The sequence below is a fragment of the Pipra filicauda genome, unplaced genomic scaffold, assembly GCF_003945595.2.
Source record: "Pipra filicauda isolate LSUMZ 115617 unplaced genomic scaffold, ASM394559v2 scaffold101_size5749837_pilon, whole genome shotgun sequence".
In the NCBI taxonomy this organism is placed as follows: domain Eukaryota; kingdom Metazoa; phylum Chordata; class Aves; order Passeriformes; family Pipridae; genus Pipra; species Pipra filicauda.
The window spans coordinates 5,162,567-5,178,483 of record NW_024103452.1 but is presented as its reverse complement, the minus strand read 5'-3'; the positions used below and the strand labels follow the sequence as shown (position 1 = coordinate 5,178,483).

The 15,917-nt window shown below is 38.6% G+C and overlaps 1 protein-coding gene across 3 annotated transcripts in view; it reads left to right on the top strand.

The window, feature by feature from the left end:
• Window positions 1-15,917, top strand: part of SEMA3D (semaphorin 3D) — a 138,491-nt gene that overhangs the window by 80,154 nt on the left and 42,420 nt on the right. For all 3 annotated transcript variants that reach the window (XM_027733996.2, XM_027733998.2, XM_027733997.2), the window contains exons 7-8: window positions 1,730-1,858; window positions 7,866-8,008. In XM_027733996.2, coding sequence (XP_027589797.1) covers window positions 1,730-1,858; window positions 7,866-8,008 — 272 coding nt within the window. The remainder of the gene's footprint in view (window positions 1-1,729; window positions 1,859-7,865; window positions 8,009-15,917) is intronic.

Sequence of the window (15,917 nt, the reverse complement as noted above, 5' to 3'; positions counted from 1 at the left end):
CTGATTATATTTTCAGTCACATGTAAGTTCACACAACTGAGTAATTTTCATTCTTTGGAGAAATAGCTAATCTCTCTTTGAGCACTACATGACATTTCTCCCCAAGTAAATTCCACAGATAAATTAAAAAAACTAGTGGTTTTGACTGAAAAATCACCTGCTCGTCATCCCTCCTGTATTACAAGCTACCACTCACCAAAACTGTCCAGGACATGTCTGAAACTTGGAATGAGAGATACCAAAAGCTGAGAGAAGTGCTGAAAATGCCTTGTCAGCAGAGCCTAAGCAAGGATGGAGAATTTCTGTTAGCCCTTCAGATTTATCGATCACTGAGTGCCTGTCAGTTAGCAAACACCAATTACCCTGCCCATTTCTCATTATGACAAATACCTTTCAGAATGCACTATTGTTTCTTTACAAAGGCGACATGCTGTCTGAAAGATGTGCTTTCCAAAACTGTCATGGAAAGAATACAGAAGTAACAATAATAATGAGGTAAAAAGAAAGATGATAGATCTTTTTAGGACAAATAAAATGCTTGTGGATCATGGGTTGTGGGTTGGCTTGTTGTTTCTTTTTTTTCCCCTTGATCTTATTTTTTTAAGTGCATTTACATCTTTCACAAATGAAAGAACAAACATCTATGTTGAATGGTATTTATTCTGCATTCACTCTCAACAAAGGCTTCTCTCTAAAAGATCTTGTGAAATGTTTCCACCCTGGATTATCAGAAAACCTGGAGAAGGAACTCTTGGAAGGGGATTCTTATGTATCATATAGCTTTTTATATGATTATAATTTATGAATACGAACTTTTTTCATTTTATTAACTCTAGGGATTTATTGTTGCAAATCATTAAACAGAAAAAAAAAATCCCTCTTCCAACCAATACAGTTATCTTGTTATTTTACAGGGGGAAAAAAAAGAGTATTGTAAAATGCACTGTGTGGTAAAAAAAAAAAATAATCACAGTGATACTGTTTCTTTGCTTCTTTTTGAAAAGTACTAATATCTGAAGGGAAACAGAAAATATTGTGCATTTCTTAGGGTTTGCATTGCCCACAAAGCTGGCAGAAGAGTAAATAGTGACTGCAATTGAAGCAGGCACATGGCACTGTGTTATAGGTGCAGTTTCTTTGTGAGGTAAATTCTGGCTGCCTTGTTCAAGGAAAATACATCATTTATTTTAGCAAGACCACTCTCTGTGTAAAGATGATGATGATTTGGGTCTGTAGCCACATTCCTGATGTTACCACGTTAAATAATTGCAAAGAATTCCCATGGTGCCCGAATTCCTCTTCGTGAATAAAGTGTTGGATGGACATCCCTACACCAGAAATGGGCCAAGCTGCAAAGTTCCCATGAGGTTGCATCCATCATGGTTTTCTAGCTCAAGCCCAGGAGCAGCAAAGCCATCAGGGCCATGGCAAGCCTGGGACACAAGGATGGATAAATGGTCATGTCCTCACCACGGCTCCCAGGTCCATGGGGCAGCGTGTCCAGACTCTCTACATCTTCGTACCCTTAGAGCCCAGTACCCATTAAAGCCCAGAGAATTTACTTTTCTAAGGACCCAAAACCACATAAAAATATAAGTCAGTAATACTTTAAAATTAAATTAGTTCATAGACCAATTACACACAGGTGTTGTTCACCCAAAAAATCATAAACAGTTTTAATTTTGTTTGCCCCACAGCTGTAGAAACCCTATTTCTTTTTTATTTGCAGATGAGTATCTTTATGCTGGAACAGCTTCTGATTTCCTTGGCAAAGACACTGCTCTAACACGTTCTCTGGGTCCTTCTCACGACCACCATTACATCAGAACTGACATTTCTGAACATTATTGGCTTACTGGTAAGATCCCAAACATATGCTGTTGTCATTTGCATTGTCCCTGCCCCTCTGAAGTTAATAGCTCCTTTCTTATATAAATATGTGTCCAGTAACTACAAATATAGATATTGTATCATGATATCTTTGGATTACATAGGCTTTTTTAAAATAAGCTCAGTGGAACAAAAATGAACTTGAGAAAAGTCACAGAGGTGAAAATGCTAATTAGGGAAAGAGTAGGAGCATAAGACCTAATCATACTTTCCGTCTTTGATCTCTACATCTGTATATAGTCCTGTAATTGGAGTAATATCATGACTTAAATGCTTCTATTCCAGTCTTGTTGCTATAATTTTTTTTTTAAAAACCTTTTTTTCCAATCACTGGTTAAAAGCTGTTCCGTACAGCATGTTGAAATGACAGACTAGAAATTCCACGTTTTTAGGTAGGAGGTCTTTTTTTTTTTCTTTTCCTTTTTTTGAGGGGGTAAAACACCCTTTGTTGCTGTGAGGATCATTTTAAAACCACTAAGGGCACACAAAAATAGCTTCCCAAGCAAAACACTGCTTTTTCTTACCCGTTAAAAAACATTCTGAGCTAGTAAACCCTCTAAAAAACTGGCTGCATTTGCACCCAGCCAGTCTCAAACCACACACAGAGTAACATGGAAAACTTCACTCACAAGCTAACCCTGCTCAATTAAAGCATCTCCCTCTTAGCCGTCAGCTGTCTTTAGAGATGTGGCAACACTGGCCCTGGTTCAGGATGCCTGTGTAACTATTATGGGAGTATTGTAAAGCCAGGGCCTGCTGACCACAGGGTTAAGTTGTCTTCCCAGCAGACAACTTCTGAAGAAGATAATTTTTCCCTCTTAACTCTTTGAAGCCTCAAGAAGAGGAAATGTTCTGTTTTTAATTAATTAATTATTTTTCCCTACCTCTTCTCTTTCTTTTTCTATACTGCTGCCTTACATTTCTGTCTAGATGTAACTTCATAATCCCAAAATTTCTGCTGTGAGATGAGGAGATAAAGGAAAAAGCACTTAAATTTTTAACTTTCCAGATAGTAGCAATATTTTGGACAGCTAGAAAAATATCACATCTGACTCTGCTCACCTATCCCACTTTTATCTCCTGTGCTCAAAACCTTTCTTGTCCCACCTATCCTATCTCCTGTCTCTCATTTTCACACACCACTTGTGCAATGCAGACCAGTAATGGCTTGTAAGTTATATGGACCAGGATGATGTGTCCTTCCAGTAGGCAGTTCTCTAACTGTAATTAGCCTTGCAACTGCATATCCAGTTTTATCACTGCTGGCCCGCAGATGCTCAGTGTGGAAGCATGTCTGCATAGCTGCTTTCCTAAGGGATGCAATAATATGCTTAAAAAAAAAAGATTAACTGGATTTACTGTGGTTTGGCCCTGAGGAGCATCTGGTGTTATCATTAGTATAGATCCACCTTGATGAGCATTACAGGGTTCAGTTCCCAGCCCAAAAGAACTTACAGCTTAAATATCCAGTCCCAAACATTTCTTTGTGTTATTATTGTTACTTCATGAGCAGTTTAAGGCAAGAGAACAGTACAAGAAAACAGAATAAACGATAGGTTTGAGAACTGTTCATGTGTTTTAGTTTGGAGGCTGGGTGGGGGGTGTCTGCCTTTTTTCTTTAGATTGATTCATGATTTATTCTGTTTTCACTTAAAGCGTCTGTATTCATGAACGTTTTCTAAGGAGAATAGTATATTAATATGTCTGGGTTTGAAAAACAACTTTAGTGTGCTAGACTGTGAGGTGAAAATTACCCCACACTATATAAACACTGAAGACCCCATATATTCTTCAGGTTTACCTTGTTTCCAGCCATATAAAAACCTACAGCCACACTTTGTCTAAGACTTCACATACACAATCCATGCAGTGTTATACTAAGAGGCATAGATATAAACTAGGTGCTTTTAATATTTTGAAACAGACCTTTTAAGGCTGGAGAAAATTTTGAGTGCAACTCGAAATGACGGAATCATTTCTGCACTAAGCCATAGGGTGGCCAATATATTTGTAGTTTATTGTGTAATGTTACCAATTACATACTTTTGTACTTGCTGCCGATTTTGGTATAAGGAAAATATTTACTTGATTTCAAGTTTCAAACTCCCATCTCATCTAAATCCCATCTTCCCTAAATCTACCACCCATTTACCAACCATGTGTTAGACCTCCAGGAAAAGTTGTACTTGCTTGAATAATTGTACAATTAGAAATAAATGATTTCCAGGCATGACTCATGTTTTACTTAGGATAAGCATAAAATATATAGCTTGTTTTTTCCAGAGGGCCAAGGAAGTTTTGCTATAATGCACCTTAATATTTTTAAAGTTTAGTCTTATTCTGTTTCTGGAAACAGAATTATCCTTTCCTGAGGGAAGGGAGGGAAAGACAAAGCATAAGGGAAAAATGCGTGGGATACCTTCCAGTTCCTTGCAGGGCATCTCTGTCTTGACTAATTAAGACATGTCTTAATCTCAGTGACTGAATAGCAGCTCCACAGAGGAGAAAAGGAGGAAGGCAGCTAATCTTTCCCATGACTCACGCTCACACATGCTCACACTCCTGCACGCGGTGGCAGAGGGGATGCTGCCTCTGCTCAGACGTCAGCCCTTCTCCCGCAGAGCTGGAATCAGGCGTTCCCACAGCCACCGACTGGAGCTGCCTCTCCTGTGGCTGTGGCTGGGGATGAGGCAAGTGGGGCTGGTGGCCCCTCTCCGGATGGCAAAGCTGCCCACTGGAACCCAGTCTGCCCTGCTTCAGCTCAGTGGGCAGAGGAGAGCATCCCGTGGTAGAATACCCGAGCACTACACACAGGCATGCACTAAACAGCTGCACATTCCTCCCTCCTTCATAGGAAGCTAAGGCTATAGCTGGAATGAGGGTTTCCCTGAATTGTATTAACCTCTACTTTTTTTTTTTTTTTCCTTCTCACTTTTTTCATAGCAATTTAGTAGTCTTTTCCAGGGCAAAGACTTGCAGGCAATGATTTCTTTATATCCTGTGAACTTTGGATGGGATTCAGCTCCCTTAGCTCTAAAAGGCAAAAAGCTTGCATCCTGTCTGAGCTCAATCCTTTCACTTGTCTCTGTAATTTACTGAGAGAGGTGACATTTCCAGAGGGTGACTCACCCCTCCTATTGCAGGAATCCTTCTTAAAATAAGATTATTCATTTTTCCCTCCCTGAGAGAGGACCTGGCTGAATATTGGTTAGGAGTTTCACTTCTTGGTGATTATGATAATTGAGATGAGCACTATCCTTTGCATTTTATCCTGCCTCGTATTTCTGCCAGCCCAGCTACACAGACCTTCTGCCTTCCACTGTTTGAGGTTGCTTTTTAATTTTTTTATGTTCTGGGACAGCTACTCCTTTACTGCCTTCTTTTTCTGAGGCCTAACTTTTCCATAAGTGTTACTGAGGCACACGTGGTTGCACTGTATAAAATTACTGCTGGTTTTAGAAGGGTGTGACAGCCAGCAGGTAACCAACAGCACACATGGCCACTCCAGCCAACCCTACAGTGAAGGACCAGGTGTATCAGCTTTTCCCACTAGGCCACATTAGCATGTTTAAAAAAGCACGAGCAACACCTGTACCATCTATTGTCAGAGTTCATGATGCCTGTAATCCCCTATTTGATTGCATACAATCCAGTCGTGAAATTAATATGTGGGAAAATTTTCTCTTGAAGCAATTGGGGGGGAACAATTCTGCGTATGGGAAAAGAAATAGTGGTTTAAAATCATCATCATTCATTTGTTTCCCATGCAAAGAATCCAAAAGCCTAATTCACAGTTAGTTTAAATGCACTTTTTTATGTCAAATGGATGGGTTAGAAAAGATCAGACAAAGATCTCATTTGCAGAACATAGTGTGCTTTTCAGATCATAATCTCTTCCATTAAATTGTTTTCACTTTCTTTGTCTTCATATCTCTTACAGTGTATTTTTGTTTGAATTTAACTTTCAACTTCAGTGTTTTCAATTGTGATTTAAAATTGTTAAATATTTGTGTTCCTTTAATTTGTTGAAGATTCTTCTAAATGTGTTCCAGGAACTGGTATTGAGACATTTGTTTTTGCATTTGGCCTGCCAAAGAAAGCAATGAAATTTAATTTAAAAAAACCCATACATTCAGTGTTTTGTTCTATGAATGTGGATTACAGAGAAAAAAAAAATGGATGTGAATTTCAAAAGCATGGTATAGAAGTATTTCACAGGTTTTCCTATTAAATGGCTATTTAGCTAACCGCATATTTAAGAAACCATACTGCAAAAATACTTATTCATGCTTAGAGATCTAATCTTCAAAGTAACCTTACAGGCCCTGAGGAGTAATTGAATATTTTCCTCAGGCTCATTTAGAAATCCTAGCTTAAATTTATAGATCTTGATGCCTGCATCATTTCATTTTTCCTGCTGACACCATTCTCTAGTGTCAGAAAGGTTTAAAATGCAAGCAGCACTGTGGCTATTTTGACCCATAAATTTACTTTTCTGTCTCGAAGGTGCACGTTGAGCACTTTAATACATCCCATTCTGTCTCAGGCCTTTGACTGCGAACTTTTGAATCAAGAACTCTCTTTCTTTCCTGTGTGTACTGTAGAGTTCATGGTGAAAATTCCTCCAGGCTAATACAAAGTAACAATCATTATGAAAAGGACAAAGGCATGAAGATACATTGAAAGCTGATAATACTATTCCCTCCATATCACCAGCATGCTCTGTTTGCTCTGCATTCTTACACCACCCTCCTTATTGCTTTCTACTCCAGCCTACCTGATAATGAGGGACAAAGACTGTGTATTTTATTGCTGAAAGAATGTATTTTAGAGTCAAGGGTCTCTTTGCACTGTATTTGTATAGCCACTTCTGTTTAAAGAAAAACATCATTGATCCAAGTGCTCTCAGAAGAGCTCATCTATTGTAGCACACTGGGGAATGTCTTAAAAATCACTACCCCAAGTATTTGGTTCATTTGTGCAAGACAGTGTTGTTGCCTGCTCTGCTGGAGTCAGGGACCCTCAAATTACTTTAATTTCTGATTTTAGCGCAAAATTTAAAGGAAAAAGAAACAAACAAAAAAACCTCCACAAAACACCAAAAGCCCTCAAGTAGTGAGCAGGGAGAGCAGGATTGGAGACCATGGGAGCTGAGAAAGACAGCAAAGAGCATCTTGGACCAGTAAGATGCAGACACCCAAGCTTACTTTAGCGTAGGTCAGAAATAATACAATGGCCCAGCATGTCAAGACAAGGTACTTTTTGGAAAAAGCAGATGTAAATTACCCAAACAAACCATTACATTGATATAGCTAATCTGTTTTCATCCACAAGGAATTGTGTGCTCAGTCAGTTTTGGAGCTTGCTGTGCTAACTGGGGAAGCCCAGCGTGGCTCTGTATTGGATTTGGTATATATAATCAGCAAGATTGTTATATCATAGATATGTAGGAAACTTTTACCTTAAGAAGTTTTCATTTATATGACATTTTTAATCCCAGAGGTCAATAAAGGTTCTTTCATTCCTTTGCAAGTTATCTCTAGTAAACAGTAGTGTATTTCTGTATTCATAACTGCTAAAATGCTAATTAAATGAATTTAAATTCTACCAGGTGATTTCAGAAAATCTACTTAGCTTCATATTGGTAGCAAGAGCAGTAAAGTAGATTTGTGTAGGCAATATTTTGTACTGAGAGTTATCCTATTTTCAAACTGAGAATGATAACCAGTGCTGCATATTTATGCAAGTGGTAGTGAGATATGTGCACAGAAACATCACATTAAGAGTAAGTACTCCAGAGTCCATGACTCCATGTTTTTTTCTTGCAGTTAGTAAGGAACCCGCCACTAAAACTCTGTATAGTGATATTTTTGCTTCACTGGAAGATGCAACATAAGTGCAGAGATATTTAATAGTAAGTACTAAAGCTTGTCTTCATATTTTTAAAACCCCCTCTTTTTTTTTTTAATTTCTAGGAGCAAAATTCATTGGAGCTTTTCCCATCCCAGATACCTATAACCCAGATGATGATAAAATCTACTTCTTTTTTCGAGAAATATCACAAGATAGTGGCACATCTGACAAGACAATCCTTTCCAGAGTTGGGAGAGTATGTAAGGTGAGAACTCTATCTTGTTTTTTTATTTAAAGGAAAAAATCAAAGTTTAGTTTGTTTCTGTGAGAAATCTGTTTTCCTTTGTTACCCAATGAGTCATCATAGTAATTTTTCTGAAAATAGATTACTAATGCCACCTGAAATTTACCTTTCAAAAAATAGGCTTTATATTGACTTGTGTATCTCTTTTTAAAAAGCTAATATACTTGTAAATTATAATCCTGTGTCCAAATGATAAAGTACTGACCTTCAGAGATGCAACAGTGACCTCCTTTGTTTCATGAGCTTTCAGTGAGGACTGATGTGTCAAAGTGTACATGGTGGCAGGGTATTTGGGTTTTCATGGAAAGTGCCCACTGAATGTGTGGATATACAAGCCCATCCCTTCAGCCTAGCCCTGTACATCATTCCTGGGCAGTACTGAAAGCTGGGGTCAGTCATTTGTTTCTGCACATTCCTGCTAATCAGCTGGGGTGAAGGGAGGCTAAAAATGTATATAGTTTCTGAGCTACACCCACATCTGCCTGGAGGTTTCCTCCCTTGGGAAGAAGCACGGTCCTTGACCCATTGACCAGTAGGAACCAGGCCCTCTAGCCTGCTGCAGTGTAAAAAGTTCATTTGGCTGGTGCCTGGTCTCCTTTAAATGATTGATCCCTCACTTTCTCTTTCATTATGCTTACCCCTTATGGAAGATTTCTGCCCCTATGGTATATGCAGACTCAGGCGTTCATGAACTGCACTCTTTTTGGAGAAGCATCTCTGTCTAGGGCAGAAGCCTCCTCAAATGGTAATGAGAAATAAAAACAGTTCCTGCATATGAAGACAGCAGTGTAGTTTGCTGTTCAAGGGCTGATTTTGCTGAGGTCTTCTTCCCATAGTGGCAGAAGGGTCTAATGACTTGTGTGTCAGACATACTCTCTATCCACTCTCTTGTCCCTTGGGATATTCTGTAGGAACAGAAGCAGTCTGTATAAATGCTCCCATCCTGTCCTCAGGTCCTCAGTGAATCCAGATACCCAGGAATCATTGGTAAAAGTCAGGCAAATGGGACTTTAAAACTGTCTTCATATTAATATATATAAGCTTTGAGCAAATGTTTATCTCGTGATGAACTAGATATCAACAACACCATCACAGTGGTCACATGAGTAGCTACATTTCTGCGATTTCTTGTTCAGAATCATTGACTTGCATTTTCTGAGCAATGCGACTCTGCTGGCAGTGAAAATTATCTTCCTGAGAAACTTGAATATTAGTAAATGACCAAAATCAGTAAGTTGTTTGTGATCTGCAACAAGATGTGTCTGGGAGAAGAGCACCCATTCAGCTAGTGGACACATGCTTAAGAGTGGACACACTTATGAATATGTAAATCTACAACTGCTCTGCAGTTCAGCAAACTCCAAACTCCAACTGAAATTTCAGTGACCACAACCACTTCACACTTCTGTCCTTGACCTAAAGTGTTAAGAAAACAAAAAACTCATTCATAAATCAGTTCTCTAGTAGCTTTTTAGCCAGACGAAAGAGTGGATAATCTTTAGTTGGGTATTTCACAGCAGTGTGATTAATAGCAGAATGGAAATGCAAACATATATGATTTGCTGCTAGACATGGCATTTGCTGATTAGGAGAAAGCACTTAATGCATTAGGAGAAATTGATAGACAAAATTTTAAGCCAAGGCACATGAGAGAGTATAGCAAACTAAGATATATTAGCTAGAGATCTCCAGCATCCTTTACCTAAAGAAAAAAAGAGATATCATAATAAAAGCATATATATATTAAGGAAATCCTAATGACTGTGTATAACGATACCTCAAATAAGACTGAATTTGTAGAGTATTTCATGTTAATGGGAAAAAAAATTTATGATTTTATTTTTAATAGCCAAAGCAAAACAATGAAAACTGACAAACCAGGTGATTGATATTAATTGTTTTGCACTGTCTTTGTTTACTGAGCACTTCCCACTGGTTGTAGAATTCTTTTGATAATCCAGACTCCAGTTTCTATGTACATTTGTTTTCACTACCTTCAAATAAAAAAAAAAAAAAATGCTAATTATTATAATTATAGTAGAATTATTTTGGGTATTTAATATAATATAAAATATGCACATAGACTCCTGTTTATGAACTAAGATACTGTGGATCTCTGCTCTGGCGTGAAACATCTGCTATGCTTAATTGTCTGTGATATGGGAACAATGTCTTTGATTGCAACAGTTGATACCATAACAATTTCTACTCACACTGTCTCATTAATGTGACCTTACTACACAGAGTTAAGCCTTCTTTCCCTGGTAAGCAGAGAATAAAAGTGGATGGGAGGAGTCCAGCAACTTTTGAAATAATTTTCTTGATGTAAACACATTTTTTTTCTACTAGAACTTAGTTGCTGTCTACCTCACTGTGCCTTAGGGCTCCTGCACATTCATGCCAAAAACACATGCTGAAATTAGAATAGGCTTTGCTTTTAATAAGGAGCTTAGTCAATGCAGCCTATTCTTTGGCTAATTTTCAAGGGTTCAACAGTATGGTCCCTTACTGATCCTCTCCCTTAGGGGAAATCTTCTCTGGAAAGCCTTCCCCTTTCCCAGCTACTTTCAGACCCAGAAGACTACAATATTTTGCCCAGAGTCAAACAGCTGCCCCTTGTCATGTTCATCAGACCATACTTAGGGTCCTGAAGTATGAGCTGCACTGACACAGCACTCCATAGCACTCATGTAGGTTACGTCATCTTAATTCTGTGTATCACTAAGGGATATCAGCGGGACAAGGGAGGAAGTGCTTTCAACAGTCGCTTTCAGAACTAGTTGTGTAATTCATCATGGCAAATGGCATTTCCTGTTTTTGGTTTGAGGGAAACAGAAGAAGTATCATTGCGCTATCGGTAATACCTGATAGTACTTAACAGTATGTTCATGGTTAACATAAATTGCAGTCTTTATGGTTATTTGCTTTCTTTTCATGTAAGACTATAAGTAAAAAGAAAAAAATACTGTGGAAGATTAGCCAGAAAAGTTTATTTCTTTTCTAAAATGCATATAGTTACACATATGTATATTAAGTGATCATACAAACCTTAACTCCTTAAGACTGTGGACCCACGTATTTCTGTTTCTAGAAACATGGACATAAGCTTTTGCAACTACATTGTCTTCAAGACCACACTGCTGAAGTTGACACAGTAATTACACACTAAGCAAGATTTTGAAGAAAAAAAAATAAATTTGCAGCATCCGTGTGTTGTGCCCTGTGCAGTCAAATAACAAGTCAGCTACATTTTTTGTATATCTGCTGCTAAATGTTCGTAGAGTTCTAATTTGGTTTATCGATGACTTCACACATGCACAAATATAGCCCTAGAAAGACACAGGTTTCCCCCCTATTTTCCCCACTCAGATAAAGAGAAAAATAAAAATTCTAACACAAAAGAGTCCACAGAAAGGTTTTGGGGAGGGAAGAAGGTTGTTGAAGCTTTTGTTTGTTTGTTATCTATATAGAAACACAGTTCTTTTCAAAGTTATAATCTCATTCTATTGGAATGGAGTGGAAATTAGCCAAAAGCAGTAGTCTCTCTGCTGCAGTATGCTGCTGTTTATTATTACAGTGGTTTGCATGTGCTGTGTTATAAGATTCTTTTTAATGGTTTTGATGATGTATTGCAAAAGTTAGGGCGTGCAGTCTTAGAGACTGGTTTCTGAGACCTCAACTGCCAAGACTTTGGCCTCTGATGCTTTCCCATATTTCCCAAAGTGTTCAGTATCCAGAAGCAACCTTTGTTCTAGTGGGAACAAGTGAGCTCTTTGTCTTTTTTTTTTTCCATCCCTATATATGCCACGCTGCACCTGGGGACAAGAATATAGCAATTAGGCACAGCCCTCTTGGTTAAACTGTACTTTCTAAGCACACTGGAATGTAATCATTTTAAGAGCTCTTGAGTTGAGAGCCCTGGACACACCCAGCATTCCACCTTTAGGTGATGTTATTTATTTCCAAAGCCATGAACATGAGCAGAGTTCAAGGCTATGACCTTGTCTCCCATCTGGTACTTCAATCACTTTGTATTCCCAGAATGGCAGGAGGCAGCTATTCTGCTGAGACTTCAGGTCCGGGGTCTCCAGTGGGCTTTGCCACAGGGCTGCTTGGATGTAAAAGTTAAGAGGTGTTTTTCTTGTCCTGGAAATAGTCTAGCCATGCCTTTACTGTGGCTAGGGATAACTGGGTCTTAACATAATTTGTCTTTCTATACTGTGTTATGCTACACAGTGTAGATAATTGATCTCCAAAACCTTTTGGGTTATCCTCACACTGTAATGCTTTACTGTTCAGCCCTGCTAGCTGGGGTCCCGGAAGCAAAATAGCCATGTTAACATGTTCTCAGCAGGGCTAATTAGTCTGGGCTCAGAGCCATACTCGTGCAGCTATCCTGCTTCCAGTTCTGGAGGCAACTCATTCCAGACAAGATTTAACTTCCTGCATATTACATGCTTATATACTTCCTCTGTCACCATAATATTGCCCAACTACAATGCCAGCCATGGGTAATAATTTTTTCTTTCTTGATTTCTCAATGATAATGATTAAAAACATTCTGAAACAGTCATCCCTAGAACAACTTTGGCCCTCATTTGCCCCTTGAGCGTCTTTGCAGCAGTGATTCTTTCTGCAGCCAACTCCTCTTGGACTTCCAAATTTGATATTTGTATAATATATGCCATTTGAAAAGTTTCAAATTATGTAGAAAAGCAGATGCTCATCATGTTAATTTCATTTTTTTAAGGGCTGATGTGTTGGAGACAGGCCAGTTCCATACAATATCTGCTTCTAGCTGTGATGGATTAAGAGATATAGCATGAGGCTTTGTCAGGTCTTTTAGTCCAACTTTCCTTATTGGCAAGGGTAGAAGCATAAGTATAGGAAGTTTTGTATATTTTCTGTCCCTCATCGGTGTGTTTCAATAATATAATGAGGGGGGGAAAATCATGATTTACAGATGAAGCAAAAATATGTAAGTTATGCTTATGTATAAAGAGGTGTGACTGAATTTTAGTGAGCCTCAGGGAAAATGAAAAAGAAATTGCAGTGTCAAGATAGAGCTTTAAAAACTGGATTATGGAAGTGCAGCTGCACAACCTCTGAAGCAAACTCTGGAAATGATCCTAGTTACCAGAGAGACTCATTGCAGAAGACACTGTCAGTAACCCACTGGCTCGGAAGTGGAAGCCTGCAGAGTTAATTGGAGTGGAGTTCCTATGTCTAATCCAAAGACCCTGTGCTTCCAAGTGCTTTGACTCAGATGTTCAAATATCTCCGAGTAGCAAATTTCTGATTTTGAAATTTCTTCATGTGATAAAATTATCTTCCTGTCTTTTTTTTTTTTTCTGTCAGCATGTTTAATATGAGAATGTACCGTGGTTTACAGTTTTGCTGTTGAGTACATTGTTGCAAATGCAGATGTTTCAGAATTCTAAATTCTAAATGACTCTCTAAAATGATGACCTACCTTTGTTTTTTGGTCTCATGCCCTTCCCAGCTCTCAGCCTCTGGTTATCAATACTGTGGTCAGTGTCCCACACTAGTGACTTCAGGCACTTGTAAATATCCAAGCAAGGAAACTAATTATCAGGCATTCACTCCAGTAAAGGCAGATGCCTACTTCTTAGAGGAAGACTGCTTCCATCTTCAATCCAAATTACTCTCTGAAGTACATATTTTCCACTGTCTATAAAGGGAGCTTTGCCCTACTGGGTCCCTGGAATGTGAAAATCAAGGCATTTTTAAGAATGGCAATTCTGAATGGCAAATTCAAGCCTATTTGTTCAGAAAGCAACCAGTTTATCCCAGTGCTACATCTCACACTGCTGCAGTTTCACAATGTTCTTAATCTGTTCAAACAATATAAATTCTGATCTCCTGATTGACATTAATTGCATGATCCCTCAAGTCACTTGACTTGCCTGTAGCTTCATGATGAAGAATGCTACCTTTCATAACCTGAAGGTTTTTATATCCTTTATATTATGTATATATGAAAATTTAGATGGCAGGTAAAGGCAGGTCAAACACACTGGAATAAACCATGAAGCGTTTATTCTAAAAATTTAAGTAGATTTTCATGAGAATTCCATAACATAATTTATTAGTTCAACCATAAGTCTTTGCTAACTTCAGATTACCACTGAAGCTGGAATGAACAGCCTAATGGTAGATATAGTAGAGTATATCTATTTTGTGGCAGCCTTTGAACAGTTTGGGGAAATATTCTTAATACTAGCACACCTGCTGGAGGTAATCTTAGCAGGGTTGCTGAATGACCTTGAGGTAAAACAGGGTTTAATTTTATTCTTTTAATTTTATTCTTTCAAAGGACATGCCAACTTGCTGTTGTCATTTTCTTGTCTTTACCTGAGCCCATTAGTTTCTGGCTTTTGTGGGTTTTTTTCATGGTAAGTTTAGCAACAGTCCAGAATTTTTCTTTGCTGCGTAGTTAGATTTTCCAGTCTGGATCCCATCCAAAGATAATTTGGTAGAAACCTCTGGGTGTGATATTTAAATACTTTCCAAAATAAAAATTGACATTTTCCATAGTGAACCAAACAGGTACACATGCTCAGTGTGAGTACATTGTGGCTCTGGATGAAATAAAAACAACCCTGATTGCGGAGCAGGAACTCACAGCTAAACCACTATGTCTCTCACTCATAATTCAGACAGAGGGCTTTTCCATGTTAGATGTGTCCTATAGTCTTGTCATTTTTGCTATTGTTGTGATAAAACCCCTTTTTCCCATTGTCTTCATGCCTAGAAATGTTTGAACATCCAGAGTAGTATCCTTACACATAGGTCTCATGTCTAGTTTTACATTGGGTCATATTGAGCTACTTGAGCTTCATTCTGGTTTTGTGGCAAAGAATTCCCTGGCTCAGTTTTGCTGGGCTCTTACCCATTTCAGCTGAGGAAGCCAAAAACAGGCTTGGTACTAGGTATGGCACTCATGCATGCTGGTGACTACATATATGTGTGTTCTTGCCTAATCCTGCTTCTAGATAGGCAAGGGCATCAGTTGAGACAAATGTTTAGCTTTTTTTCTTGGGTTGTTTTGTTTTTTGTTTTGTTTTGTTTTTTTCTCAGATCTATATTTGACTCTGGTTTTTGCAATCAATTTGGGACATGCACAGAGCTCAATGAATGATTTGATCCACAACCTATAATCTTAGTTTGTAGAAGATACTATTTATCCTGTCCAATTCTTTTGCAACAAGCAGTGTGGTTTTCACTGAGGGAATGAAGCCAGCTGGTACATAGTGGCAGGTTGTGAGGTCAGCAAATACACTGCACTACTGACGGGCACCCTTTAGTCATAGTGCCTGACATGGTGGCTCTGTCTCAGGACAGGAAAAATAAGCAGAGAGCCAGGACAAGCTGTGAATTAGGTTCAGGAGTGTGATGGATGATGATTTCAGAAGGAAAAGTCCCAGGGACCAAGAGGCAGTCTGGGGTTTTGCAAAACTGTACGCCAGAGTATGAGTTTTCTGGTTCAAGTTGTGATGGTATCGAACTTTCAATAAAGATGCAGTTTCTATGAGGGGTCTGTGCTGGTTTGTGCCTTCAGTTCTGTTTTATTATGTGCGAATGCTACCACAGTGATAGAGATCTTGGAAAGCACAGTCCACAGTACTTTAGATCAACAGTTCAAGCAGCAGAAGTATTGTACACTAGAAATATCTGCAGTGTCTGGAGGGGTTGGTACCATTTTACAGGAAGCAGTATGTAATCCTATAATGAGATGCTTTCCCCAGGAAAGATTCTGTAATCTCATAGAAAGAGCAGAATTACTACACAGAGTCACCACCTGGTTATGAGATGGGGACTGCAGACATAGAGGAAAACTAACTTTCCC